The sequence below is a fragment of the Bolinopsis microptera genome, chromosome 13, assembly GCF_026151205.1.
Source record: "Bolinopsis microptera isolate Bmic1 chromosome 13, MBARI_Bmic_1.0, whole genome shotgun sequence".
Taxonomy (NCBI): Eukaryota; Metazoa; Ctenophora; class Tentaculata; order Lobata; family Bolinopsidae; genus Bolinopsis; species Bolinopsis microptera.
This window is the reverse complement of record NC_087084.1, coordinates 9,770,317-9,784,102: the sequence shown is the minus strand read 5'-3', so window position 1 is coordinate 9,784,102 and position 13,786 is coordinate 9,770,317. Positions and strand designations below refer to the sequence as shown.

At 37.0% G+C, this 13,786-nt stretch overlaps 4 protein-coding genes across 4 annotated transcripts in view; 1 reads left to right on the top strand and 3 right to left on the bottom strand.

Moving 5' to 3' along the window:
* LOC134825014 (uncharacterized) overlaps positions 1–2,133 on the bottom strand; it is an 18,540-nt gene extending 16,407 nt beyond the window's left edge. The window contains exon 1 of the mRNA XM_063837064.1: positions 2,104–2,133. The gene's annotated coding sequence lies outside the window, so the exon portion shown is untranslated. The remainder of the gene's footprint in view (positions 1–2,103) is intronic.
* Positions 224–13,786, top strand: LOC134825015 (CD151 antigen-like). The gene is made up of 7 exons (XM_063837066.1): positions 224–300; positions 8,090–8,222; positions 8,425–8,543; positions 11,737–11,817; positions 12,001–12,061; positions 12,287–12,450; positions 12,684–13,786. Exons 1-7 carry the CDS (start codon positions 250–252, stop codon positions 12,756–12,758), a joined length of 684 nt encoding a protein of 227 aa, XP_063693136.1. The 5' UTR covers positions 224–249; the 3' UTR covers positions 12,759–13,786.
* LOC134825016 (uncharacterized) lies at positions 2,652–4,985 on the bottom strand. The gene is made up of 6 exons (XM_063837067.1): positions 4,943–4,985; positions 4,561–4,682; positions 4,351–4,410; positions 3,865–4,162; positions 3,593–3,643; positions 2,652–3,126 (listed from the first exon to the last, which is right to left on the bottom strand). Exons 1-6 carry the CDS (start codon positions 4,980–4,982, stop codon positions 3,020–3,022), a joined length of 678 nt encoding a protein of 225 aa, XP_063693137.1. The 5' UTR covers positions 4,983–4,985; the 3' UTR covers positions 2,652–3,019.
* Positions 5,150–6,934, bottom strand: LOC134825017 (uncharacterized). Its single transcript, XM_063837068.1, has 4 exons — positions 6,841–6,934; positions 6,362–6,522; positions 6,111–6,164; positions 5,150–5,806 (listed from the first exon to the last, which is right to left on the bottom strand). Exons 1-4 carry the CDS (start codon positions 6,899–6,901, stop codon positions 5,678–5,680), a joined length of 405 nt encoding a protein of 134 aa, XP_063693138.1. The 5' UTR covers positions 6,902–6,934; the 3' UTR covers positions 5,150–5,677.

Below are 13,786 nucleotides of genomic sequence, written 5' to 3'. Positions count from 1 at the left end.
TTCTTCAAGTAGTCTCGTATGTTGGAGAGGAATTAGTTTAAAATGTGACCTTACCCCTGTATTATGCCCACACTCTAACAATTATACTGGGTCGAAACAAGCTCATTCGATATATTGACTTTCCTATTTTTTGTTATATCTGTCAGTGTCCAACTTAAGAAAATACTGAAAATTAATCGAAATTTGTAAACCATTTATTTGATCTTAAAAGCATGTTCTGAGCTAACATGAATAATCTTCAGATTAGCCATGGGTTGCTTCGTTTTGGGATGTATTTACAACATAACTATCGTCATATTGGTAAGTTCAAGAATAATCTACTGCACAACGTTGAAATATTACTGTTGAAATATATACTGTTGGTTTGCTTGCATTCAATTAAAACATTCTTGATATATTTGAATATAATTCGAAATTCTTTCCCTACATAATTTCAATCTTTGTTGGTTGATAACATACTAATGATCGATTATGATGATGTTGTACGAAAGTTTTGAACAGCCGTTTTTATTGTCATTCAATCTATGATTCATATCTGATAAAAGTACAAAATCATAACTCGATAAAACCATCCAATCATTGCGGCACTGGCTCACATTCGTATATCGGCGCTGTACCGTCGTTAAGGATTTCTAATCGTACCATAGCCTCGTTGTCAGGACACCGTAGTACTGCTGTCTCTTGATTCTCCTGATGGGAAGTTGCTGATCAAAAACAGAATCCATCTGATTAAAAGCGATCTGTTGGCTTGAGATTGCAACTTCAAATGGATTGAAAATCAAATAAATAATTCGAAGGAGAAATCTAATGATAGATTTTTATTAAACCAGTGCCTGCTTAAGCGGTGCTGGTGGTGCTGGTATTGGTATGCAGTCGTAGATGTCAGTCCCCTCAACTGCATGTGCTTCATACCCCGGACCACAGATCTGTTCGCCTGTAAATAAGACTAGATTTAGAGAAACAAAAAGAATCAAGGTGGTACGCAATATAAAATTTCGAAATACCTAGATTTGGTGTGGTATGAAAGCGTTTCACTGAAGACAGTGGAATAAAAGTTGCCAGTATCCTAGTTGTATCACAATGGATATATGTCAATTGTTACTTTTGGTGAACTGCTCAGATCTAAAAACCTATCAATGATTGGTGACCCTGGGCAACATGGCTGAAATAATAATTGTATATCGATATGCTCTTAACAGTTTTACTCACTCTTAGTGTCGTAAGCACAATAAAGAACGAGTAAGAAAACAAAATATTTGGCAGAGTTCATGTCTCAAAACGTCTACTACTACACTGAAATACACGAAAAAGAAGTGCCACGTCCTTGTCTTTCCTCCCCTGATAAACCTACCAGGAAACATTTCCATTGGTGTACTAAAAGTCACGTGGTTGTCACAATCTCCTATGATAAGCTGCAAGGTGGTATGATTCTGACTCCTCACCAGGGAGGTTGTACTTGTAGGATGAGTAGAGAATTCGATCCTTTTTAACGGCTGATTTCACTCGCGTCACACGGTTTTAACATTCTTATGTTACAATTGTACAAATATTTTGTATTCTGCAAAATTCAACCGGAAGTTGAAAATTTCGACAAGTCAAGGACCAAGGTTTATTCAACAAAATTAAAGAGAGAAATAACAGAAACTTAACATTTAACAAGAACACTGAACAGGCAAGTAGTAATTGGTAGAGGGTCGAAGATAGTTGCAATTTTTTATTTTTTATTAAGTCAAGACATTACGTAATTTACCAATTAAATCAGTAGCACGAAACAGAACAGTTCCTGATAAGCAATTGAGTGGGAACTGCCACAATAAGGGGATACATTTAGTTTGTTTCTTTGCAGAGCGACCACGTGTAGTGACCTAATACCACGTGTTGCAATGGGCGGGAAGGGAACCGTCAGCAGGTCATTTTACCAAGAGATACCGTAGATGTTCTGTGAATTGAAGAGTTTTTAAAATTCGTATCACTCTTTTGCTCCGCACTTGTGTTAATTGCGACTTGTGCGTTCTGCCCCTCGTGAGTGCTGCCCCTCGTGAGTGCTGTCCTAATTGAAACTCGGATTTTTACCGCCATCCACATTCCACAAGGGAGTATCACTTCAATAAATGTAATAGATTTGTAGTGTTGCAATTAGTTTTATTCCATGACTATTTTCAATTGTGAGATTTATCACATCATTACTTTGGGGTGACCGCAGCTAACGTGCATCACTGCTGACTTTCATTTCATTCTTCTTTCAACGCCAGCCTACACTCAAGACAACTGTTTAGAAAGGGCTGCCTCTGCTCAGAACTTTCTGCCATTGTGCCTCATGAGTCATCACAGTTACGGTTGGTGTTGGAGAAAGAACACAGGCAAAGGAGAATTTGGTACGTGAAAAGTGGACAGTAAGATTCGAACCGTCGTTCATGTCAATTACAATAAGCCGCACGACTGTATATAAGGGGAATGTGCTTGTGTGATAAATGATGCGCTGATCAGAATTCAATTGCATACTTGACATTGGCTTAGGCATAGATTCGACATTAAATTTAATAGGGATATGATGAGATTATTTGAATTTTGGTAAGGGAAAGTAAAGTCATTCACGTTTTTAATAAACTTTGTCGCTTAAACATTATGGATTACGCAATAATAAGAAACCATTCTTCCAGTAAATTTTAAAACAATCATTGAATTTATCAAGCAATAACAGTAATCTAATAAACTTGAAATACAACAGATTAAGAAAATAACTTATGTAAGTTCGTGGCGTCTGGACCGTATGTACATGATGAGAATAAAACCAGTTTTAAATCACATATTATAAAAAAGACAATCAAAATAACTAAAGAAAAATAAAATAAATTCCCAAATTAAGAAACTTTTAACCCAATGTTCCCCTTAGGCGAGAAATGCAGTCAAATGTAACAGGCAAAACATAACCATATAAGGTAATTTTATCACAGCAAGACATTACCATATAAGGGTAATATAACCATAACAAAATGACCATATATAAGGTAATGTGTAACTAGTTGGTTAGCGGACAGCACTCTACTGAAGGTATTCCATTGTTCTCTGTGCTGAGCTTCACAACTGCTGTTCCTCCTTCGCAACGAAGCCAGATATTGTTACCGTCTGAAATGTTCGGTTACCAGGTTACTAGGTTACTATGTTACTAGGTTACCAGGTTACTAGGTTACTAGGTTACTAGGTTACTAGGTTACTAGGTTACTATGTTACTAGGTTACTAGGCTACTAAGTTACTAGGTTACCAGGTTACTAGGTTACTAGGATCCACCTTTAAGTTGAAGAGGTCAGTATATTAGCAAAAATATAAATGTACATTGTACATGCCTTGAGAAAAATTAGATTTGCTCTTGTGCACTGTGCAGGCAGCAAGGTGACCAGGTTAAAGTTTGTTCTACCCATGTAAAAGAATTCAAAAGAAAATGAGTTGTTTGACATGAAAATGTGACAAAGTTGAAGTGTGACAAAGTTGAAATGTGACAAAGTTGAAATGTAACAAAGTCGAACTGTGACAAAGTTGCAGTGTGACAAAGTTGAAGTGTGACAAAGTTGAAATTTCACACAATCCACGAACCTACTGTCACTGTCGCTAGTTGGCATCCTACGTCTACCTGGTTTAGAAGTCCTGAAAGGAGTTTAGATAACAAATTAACAAATCTCACTGAGCTCAAACAATTTAAAAAGGTCGATTGATTTCTGGGGGATTGACATTCTGGAAAAACCTTATAAATTTCCTAGTTTTGTTTCTGTTACAGTTTTATAAGTATGCATTACTATTGCTGCAAAGCACTAGATACAGCAGTAATAGATCGTATAGTAGATGGTAGTTTAGTAGACTATAATTACCTTTCGGGGGCGAAGTGGACAGTCCAATAGTCCAATAGTCATCTGTTGTTGAATTAAAGGGAGCTGTTACAGGCGAGGTGGACTCTTCATAAGTGAACATGTCCGAGGTGGTTGCAGTGTCAGTTACATCTGTTATAAAGGGTGTGGAGTATGTCTCTGTTTCATCTGTTATAAAGGGTGTGGAGTAGGTCTCTGTTTCATCTGAGTAGGTCTCAAAACCTGTGGTAGTCAGCAGCACTGTGGCAGTTGCTGTCTCTACTGTGGTTACCCAGGGGGGTGTCTCACTCTCCTCCTCTTCCTGATTAATTGATTGATTTGGAGAGGGTTTTTTAAAACATATAAGTGATACGAAATGTTATTAAGCAGGAGCTTTCAAAATCGACTTTATTAATTAATTGATTAATTGATTGAGAAGGCATTACTCTGCACTAATACCTTAAAATCTGTAATTACAAGCAAATATCACACATGTATAAATATAACGACCTCCTCTTCCTCCACCTCCACGTTATTGCTTTCTGCCTCAGTCTCTAGTAGTGCTAGTTGCTGGTGAGAAATTTGGGTATTAATTAGTGAGATGGTAAGGTATGAATTATCAGCAAAAAGCAGTGAATTGGAACATTTTACATTGGTTACTTAATTAATTAACTAATTAAGTAATTAGTGAAGAGAGAAGTACGGAGAAGTTAAGTATACCTTGAGTATATCCTCGTCAGTGAAGGATGTCTTCTTGTTAGTAAGATGAGTACACACGTAATCTAGAGAGTTCTCTATGTCCTGCCTCTCGTAGTTTATATCACAGTCCACTGATACACTCGCTGGAATGGTAGCTTGTATTAGATATAGTGAATATATACTATATAGTGAGTATAGCAGAATATATAGGGAGTATAGAAGAATATATAGTGAGTATAGCAGAATATATAGGGAATATAGAAGAATATATAGGGAGTATAGCAGAATATATTTTCAACCAAAATTATTTCGTCAAGTTCTCAGCTTAACATTGCAGTTACTGTCTCCTTTTTAAGCCAGAAGAAGAGTATACGGGTAATAAGTAGAAATATTATGAACTTACCGGAGAAACATGCCAGGGTAAGGGACAGGAAGAGTAACATGTTGCTAGAGAATAATAGATTCTTTTTAAGTTGAGTTGGAATATCAACATTGGTGAAATTATAAGTAGAATTATAAAAATATCAACATTGGGGAAAATATTTTCCATCGTTTAAACCAATTGTAGTTGTAATAGAAATACGAGTTTAACGCAAAATAAGACACTTCCTAATCGTGTGACTCTGATAACGAACCAAACATCTATGCACAATATGAACAAACTATAACTTCAAATTATTGAATAAACTAGATAAACACTACACGTACTACTAGTAGAGGATCTGGCAAAACTTTAGATAAAATATTTACTGCGTGACTGGATTCATCTTCATATAATAACAAAACTCCTTTAATAACATTAATCGTGTAGTAAAATAATAATCCTAGTTTATTAAACAACAACATAATATGCTTATTACAGTAAAACCCCGTTTTACCACGTCTCGATTTACCTCGGTTGTTCCCTTTTTCCCTTTCTCCGCGATAAATCAGGATTTTACTGTATTTAGTATACTCATTGCCCATTAACTATACTTTAACTAGTAACCATGTTAACTAGACTCTAACTAGTAACCATGGTAACTAGACTCTAACTAGTAACCATGGTAACTAGACTCTTACTAGTAACCGTGGTAACTAGACTCTAACTAGTAACCATGGTAACTAGACCCTAAGTTATAACTAGTAACCATGGTAACTAGACTTTAACTACTAGGCAGCACATTATCTCTGGTACCCCATTCTGCGGTATCTGGATACGTGTAACAGCCCTGTTCTCCCTGCAACTCAAGTTAAATGTGGTTCCCTGTTCACTGCCGAGTGGAGTCTGAAAATAGTGAAATATTACACACTAGAGACTAGCTAGTCAAAAGCTTTGACACAGTTAACTTTTGCTAAAATAACGACATGTTCCCGTTGCCGGGGGGATTTCGTCAAGTTTAAAATATATTATAGATATTGAGTGAAATATTACACATAAAGAGTGAAGTATTACATATTTAGATTAGGTATATTTAGTATATATATGTACAATAAATTCTATACAACAAATGAGTATCGTTCTTTAGTGGATGTTTAGAAAGGATATTGGTACTTTGATAAATTAGTAACGAATAAAATCCTCTACTTACCACGGCGTTGCAACCTTCGGGTACATCGTCGGCAATAACGGCTTTGGCGATTACCTGACAGGATGATTATTTTTTAGGGTGATCGTTTTTTATCTGTTTAATCATACAAGCTACAGATAGCAGGGAGATTTGAGGGATTTAGGTAGAATTATGCAGATGTAAAATAATCTCTGATGCCTCCACCGATATTATCAACAACTAAAAATTAATAAATCAATAACTGAAAACTATTCTAATTAACAGTAACTAACCACATCTTGTTGCTTCATAGGGGGAGCCAGTGGTTTAGGTAGAGGAGGTTGAGCTACCTCTCGTTGCTGAGCAACCTCTACTACACGTGTCAGTATACACTCGTAGTTATCACTACCTACCACTGAGTGGGCTTCATACCCCGGCAAACAGTCGTGGGCAACTGAACAAACAGTTAGATACTAATCAGTCTATTAATAGATCAGATCACTGCATTACTGCTACTTATCAGTAGTAAGATCAAGGGGTGGTGAACAATGTTTATCTGACGTCATAACGTGTGACCTAGTGATCAAGCAGTGACTCCTCTAATTCACTTGGCAAGTCAGGGAGAACTATCATATTATCCTGTACCCAGCGTCAGAACAATAAGCAGTTATAGCAGGTAGTGAGGTAGTAGAAATGCAGTGTTTGAGGCGAAATACCGGATTAAACCACAGTAAAACCGAATCAGAAGCACCAACTATTATGTTGCACTTACATGTGGACTCAAGAAGGCCGCAGATAGCAAATAGAAAACCAATAGCTTTAGCAACACCCATCTTATCTTGCGCAAACTACAACGATCAGAAACGAACTACGAAAAAAGCAGCCCTGTGAGCAGCTTCATTTCCTCACAACAAGCCAATTGGCTGGCCGAGGTCACGTGATGAAGACAGAGCGATTTGATTGGTTTAGAGAAGTCACGTGATGGAGGAAACGTTCTGTGATTGGTTTGATAAGCTGAACTGTGTTGTGAGTAGTTGAGGGGGTAGAAAACACGGAGCTCACAACTCCCCGACTGGTGTATCAAGTAACAAAACCAGAACCTCCCACCAACCCCTACCCGGGGCCATGTCACGTGATTAACTTGTCAACCAATCAGAACCCAGGGTTTAGTCACGTGATGCGGGATGAACCATTCAAAGTGTGTAAATTTCCTGTTGCTTACAGGAAGTGGGCGGTATTATTTGAAGAGGATATACAGCTGAGAAATACTAGCTGGATATACTGAGTACTCAAACCTATTATTTAGTAAAGGGTACATTATGAATCAAGTCACGTGACTCAGAATATCAAATCATGTGACTTAGATTTTCGGGTCACGTGATAATGAGTCGTAGTATCTGGTGACGACAAGGTAGACCATTCTCCTTACCCCTTGTTCCGGTTGTGGACACACTTTTAACTTTTAGAGAGGATTTACTATTCTACTAAAGCAGAAGTAAGGGGTTTTGACAGGTGCCGTGTGTTATGTTACTAGTTATGTTACTAGTGGGAGGTTGGTATCCCCTAGTATTCGCCTCGTGAGAGGAGTTAACTGAAAAAGCTGATTACCTTATGAATCAGTTTGGCAACAACATTAATTAACTTCCAAACCCAGTGAAGAGCAGTTCACTTGAGGGAGTGTGTGACGTCACGTGAGGGGAGTGTGACGTCACTTGGTTAAGAAATCTGACTCCCTTATCTAACTGACCGGATTTTCCTTTTTGGTTATTCTCCTTATACTCTTACATCATCTCGGTATCAAAAAATAAAGCAGTTAAAGAAAATGAGATAGTGTAGGATGCTAGATCATCTATAAGTAAAATGTGTCTAAAACTTAACACTCATATCTCACTAGCTATGAAATAATATGTGCGATAAGTAACCCGTAACTATTTGTTAAGATATAAGATAAGTAGATATCCACAGAAACAGAACCCGGAACTATTTGTTAAGATAAGTATAAGTAACCCTCCCTGTTTCAGAGTGCCTGTGGAATGTTGCTGATAGGAAGTGCGGTCTACATGTTGGAGATGTTCCCCCAGTACGGATCTGAACAAGATATCACTGATTTCACTATCGTTACTATAGTGGTAGGGTGCGTTACTCTGGCTGCTGGTAAGTGAGGGAGAGTGTGTCGTCACGTGTGGGAGTATAACGTCACGTGAGGGTCTGTGATGTCATGTGAGGGAGTGTGTGACGTCACGTGAGGGAGTGTGTGATTTTACGTGGATTGAGAGTGTGACGTCACGTGATAGAGTGTGATGTCACGTGAGAGAGTGTGATGTCACGTGGTTGTGTTTAACAAGTGTTATCCCAGGTATTGTGATGTGTGTAGCTATGTGCACAAAGCACAGGTGCATGTTGTACGTCGTCTCCCTCGCTTCAGTCGTCCTCTTCTGCTTCCAGATCAGCTCCTTCGTATGGATAGCTACTCAGGTACTGTATTAGCAGGGGAGGGGGGGGGGGGGGGGGAGGCACTCAAGTACTGTATTGAGAAAAGTTATTCAGTGCGTCCATGGGGACATAATTATGGGGACATAATTATGGGGACATAATCATGATAATATGTACTATGTCGTTGTCCTATAATATGTTGTTTCTATCAGAATATTAGTTGTGGCATGAAGTTAAATACTGATCATGAGTATTCAGGATCAGTACTGAGCGGTTATAGCGCATTGTTTTTTAGTTCTCATCAAAGTTAAACGAGAGTTTGCAGTATTTCAGTCGGGAAACTAAGGAATTTGTTATGTCGTTGTAGTTAGTTATACAATTCAGCGAGCCCTTAATCCCTTATCATAATCTTCAAGTAGAGTTTCTGCGAATGATTGATCACGAATCAGAGGATAGAAGCCTCAAGATCTTCAATTTGGATCTGCTCATTTAATTTCACATTAAAATATATCTAACTTTCATATCTACCTCCATAATAACGTCTTTAACTATTACAGTTGCTCTATATTCTATAAACCGTATTTACTGGACCGCTAGGAGACCGGTCCTCTACCTATCTGTAAGATAACATGTGTAGTGTGTACACAGTATCACGTGCAGAGTGTACACAGTAACGGGTTAACTTAACCACACTTGTGGTCAGTGTACCATTTATCAGATATCTATGAGAAATAAGAGGATCTGGATGAGATGTGCTGATTGGTTAGTTCCTGTCACGTGGTTTATAATGATCACGTGATACGATATAACACTGGGTATCCAGTATTTAGTGGATATTGTTGCCTGATTAATTGTTAACACGGGGGTGTGTTAGTAAATCCTGTAGTAAGTAGGCATTATGTTATTATGTTTATACACAGTATAAACCCTGTAATATTGTACATAATACTATGATATAAACCTTGAGTAGCACTGTAGCAATCACAACCTCTGCATATCTGTGATAATCCTGTGATAAATGTTTATGCCTTATAAAGTAAGCTTTAAGTAAGTTTTTGTACTTTGTAAAGTAGGCTTGTTAATAATATGATAGTATTACAGGGTTTATAGTTCTATGATATAATATTTAGCAGTAATACCACAACTCTACATCACTGTGATGAGCTGTTAGTAAGATAACGTTAACAGTAAAACCCGCCATTTCCTGCAATATGGAGTCTTAGTAGATACATTTTTACTGTAAAGATAAAAAGTTATCATTTTATCATTGTGCAATCTCACAGTTTAATGAACTGAAGAAATAAGTGCAAACAAAAGTAACATTTTAAGTTAGGCGGGGATTTGTGGGGGTCATCGTACAATGTGCATGATCTGGTACTTGTTAAAGCTAAAATGTAGGAAATTATTTTACACGATTCAGCCACTGGATATCAATGATCTAGTATCAAACATGAGTGATTACTATGAAGTCCTAGAAAAATAATATAGTCACATCCTTTGAAATATTTAGTAAACCATCTCTTTAAGAATTGTTTTATCTTAGTATAATATAGTAACTAAACTGTAAAATCTTAAAATGTAGACTGCTTGTCCAGTTTGTGCTTTTGCCTTTCAAGACCTCAACATTCCTAGCTTCACTCTTCAGGTATCAATTTTCAGTCTAAATTCTTACATTTGTGTGTAATAAACAGCGCTTCTACACTATCTCTACATTTACTATCTCAAGTTCGGAACTTGGAATTTGTGTTTAAATGTTAAGGTTACTTTTACTAAAAATGAGACTTGAGATTTCTACACACGTTTGTTTATTGTTTCTAATCCAATGTTTTATTTTTACATCAGACAATGTAATGAAACTTACTGGATATAGAGTCAAGATATAACATATCGAGATTTACAATCATATTGATAGTAATGGACCATTTCCGGTATCTGTGTATTGTGCTCTGCTCATTGTATCACTTGATTTAATTGAATGTGTATATTGTTCGAATGACCTTTCAATTATGCGAAGGAGAAAAAAGAAAAGATATAACATATCGCAGATGTATCAAATTTTAAAATTCAGTACTTTTCAAATTTTACAGAGTACAGTACATCATAAAATAGAACCGTTCTAAAATAATGCCCCAGCTGTAAAGTATGATGGGCACCCAAACACAGTAAACACACATGTCCGCAATTACTTGGACCCATTTCATCAAATGTAATCTGAATCCAAAACACTATAAAAAGTCCCTGATAACATGGTCGCTACTTTTAGCGTTTAGTCCTAAGTCCTTGTCTACTATTTCCCCGTTTATGGTTAACATTGTTGGTCAGAACTAAACATTAAAGCTTCTCTGTTAACGGCCAGGGGTTTAAGGAGATGTCTGAGGAGATGTTTAAGGAGGGTCCTGCTCCTTCATCAACTACTCAGTTACTCAGCTTTACCAAGAGTTACCTTTCAATATAACACATGTAGATATTGGTGCCATCACACCAACATTAGCACAAGAAAGCAATCATCTCATAATACCAATACCGCTACGAAAACTCTGCACCTTTACAGCTTCGGTTGCAAACAAAGCATCTAGTCCGCCACAAATTGGCTTATTAATCTCAGACTAATATCCGCTTCAGAGCAATTGCGGGTTATTTTGCACACATATGGGCTAAAATAATGGGATGTTACCCATTATAACGGATCATTAGGGATCACTAAACGTTTAAGAGGTGCTCATTATTGCTTTGAACCGCACCCGGAGCATGATTGCCTCTGAACTTGTCTGACTTATGAGCGACCATATTTTCATTTCCTGTTTACGTTGCGCGCAAAAACATTTTAACAACGAAAGACGCGCATCTAGCATCCACCCAGACGGCAATGATGCATGTGCGCGCGCAACACGCGGTCAAGTTAATCAGTAGTAACTCTCAGTTGTAACTTAATAATTTTAATTTAGGAGGTTAGGACAGAAATATTAGTCCCTGGAATAAGAGCTTGGTAGGGTAAATTGTGGGACATTACCAGTGACAGGAAATGAGCATATTTACAGGCATCTTAGAGCATATTATGACCAATAGAGCATCTGATGATCTACGCCCAAGCAGAATAAGTTCATTGGGTAATACCCACATTCAGGACATTTAGGGGGAAACATTTGTCAAATTCCTTTAATACCACGAACTTTTAATATGTATATTGGTAAAGAGGACTTGAAACGCCCAAACTGATATCCACTCTCTAATTCAGTCGCAAACAGAGAAAGTAGGAAAGCTTAGCATGGCGTCCTACGAGAAACAGCCTCAGTTCTTTGACCGGGTTCAAGTTGATGTGAGTAATTACCATGTTACAATTTACCTGTCATGTCCTGTTACGTTGATCTGTTAAATTAGCCGGCCAATCTTCTGCAATCAGCAGGTTATTTGATCGGGCATTATTTATCAAATATTTTTTATTTATTACTAACTAATTAGTCATAATACCAAATTATGTGCCTTAATTTTACCACTTCAGTTTGATTGTTGCGGTATCAACGAGCCAAGTGATTGGGCTTCATCCACGTGGGGAGAGAGCAGTAAGTAAAGCAGTTTCTGGTTTATCTTTCCTATTTCGATCAGAGGAGAGTTTAGACGTTTCGTCTCCAATTGAGAAATTATGACCCAAAACAAGTGGTTGCAAAATAGTGCTTGGAGTCCCAAACAGTATATTTGGGTTAAGATAAGCTGATTGGTTAATCGCTGCCACGTGTCAGAAGAACACACTTCAACTAACAAGCCTTAAACAAATCTCCCTCCTCCAGATCCTGGCAAAGTTCCAGGTTCCTGCTGTGCTGCCCCAGAGCTGACATGTGACCTGAACTCTGAGAACATGTTCACAGTTGGCTGCCAACGACCTCTGTTCCTATACATGGAGACAATGTTTAACATCATCACTATTGCTATGCTCGTTACTTGTGTATTCCAGGTTTGAGGGGTTGATAGTTTAATTGCTGATATATAGAGTAACAGCTCGATTTACCGTATAGGAAACTAGTACGGTAAACAAGAGTTTACGATAATATATTGGAGAAAGATTTCAAAATGATTCATTCCACCACCAGACAGGACTATCTGCTCACACAGCAACACTCCAGTTACCATAACAACACTCCAGTAACCATAACAACACTCCAGTAACCATAACCACCCTATTTTCAGTTCGCTACGATATTCATCTCCTGTTGCGTGGCAAGAGCCTTTAAAGAGGGGTCCTACGACAGTCTGTCAGAGTAAGAGAAGAAGGAAGAGACTGGGAGTTGTCATAGCAACACTCTAGTAACCATAGCAACACCCCAGTTATCATAGAGACAATACGATTTTGTTTTGACTGAAAGTTGTCTGAGTAGCTTGTGACGCTGCTTGAAGTCTCTGTTATTGCGCAAGCATGAATGATAACCCATGCGTTAGTCCATGAAATTGTATTTTAGTTATTTTGTATTCTGAATTTACCAGATTTAACAAAGTTCGTGAATTTGCATGCTTTCTTTTTTGTCTTGGTTTCGGAATTTATTTTAAATCTATTTAACAATGATATTCTTTTTCATCTTTTGTGTTGTAATCATGTTAGTAGGTTCTTAATATGTCTAATAGGTTTTGTTTTAGCATAATAATAATAATACATTGGTTGAAATTTCTTATTAGGGTGAAATGAACTGAACTTAAGACCTTGTTAGTTATTATATTAGGGTTATTTGCATAATTAGGGTTATTTGCATAATTATGTCTAGTGTCTATTAAGAGTATTTCTGATTAAATGTCTAGACATCTGAGAGACTATTCGTTGTATTGGAACGAAAGTTTAAGATATTTTCAACATCATGTAAAGATGTAACATCGTGTAAACCATTCCTATTTTCGAGTGAAAGATAATTTATTAGTTTGTTATTTAATATTTATTCTGTATATTGTCTTTTGAGAGTTTATTTTAGAAAATTTCATATGTGCTCATTAGTCAAACAATTTATCGGAAGTTTAAACTCGAGACTTGAAAAATTAAATTGTTTTACATTTTTAAATGACAATTAGTAATCAATTCTGTAAATTTAGCATCAGCTTCATTGATCAATGATCGTCATTATGACATTTCGAACAAAAAACAAGTCTTGATGCCATAATTAATAGAAGCCAAAAAATTCAGTATTTGAGTTCCTAATAAACTTTCGATCAGTCGTTCCAACTATAAGTATAATGACTACTACACAGTACACATCCAACGTAGAAATTAGAAAATCTTTGTAATATTTAAAGTTTTATCTTTTTAG

Coding starts and splice junctions, on each gene's coding strand:
- LOC134825016 (XM_063837067.1), bottom strand. CDS start 4,982: ATGTTACTCTTCCTGTCCCTTACCCTGGCATGTTTCTCCG. Junction 4,163..4,350: donor TGGAGGTGGAGGAAGAGGAG/GTCGTTATATTT, acceptor TCAATTAATCAG/GAAGAGGAGGAGAGTGAGAC. Junction 3,644..3,864: donor GTCCACTTCGCCCCCGAAAG/GTAATTATAGTC, acceptor AACTCCTTTCAG/GACTTCTAAACCAGGTAGAC.
- LOC134825017 (XM_063837068.1), bottom strand. CDS start 6,901: ATGGGTGTTGCTAAAGCTATTGGTTTTCTATTTGCTATCTGCGGCCTT. Junction 6,523..6,840: donor CGGCCTTCTTGAGTCCACAT/GTAAGTGCAACA, acceptor CTGTTTGTTCAG/TTGCCCACGACTGTTTGCCG. Junction 6,165..6,361: donor CTATGAAGCAACAAGATGTG/GTTAGTTACTGT, acceptor TCATCCTGTCAG/GTAATCGCCAAAGCCGTTAT.
- LOC134825015 (XM_063837066.1), top strand. CDS start 250: ATGGGTTGCTTCGTTTTGGGATGTATTTACAACATAACTATCGTCATA. Junction 11,818..12,000: donor TTGACCGGGTTCAAGTTGAT/GTGAGTAATTAC, acceptor TTACCACTTCAG/TTTGATTGTTGCGGTATCAA. Junction 12,451..12,683: donor TCGTTACTTGTGTATTCCAG/GTTTGAGGGGTT, acceptor CCCTATTTTCAG/TTCGCTACGATATTCATCTC.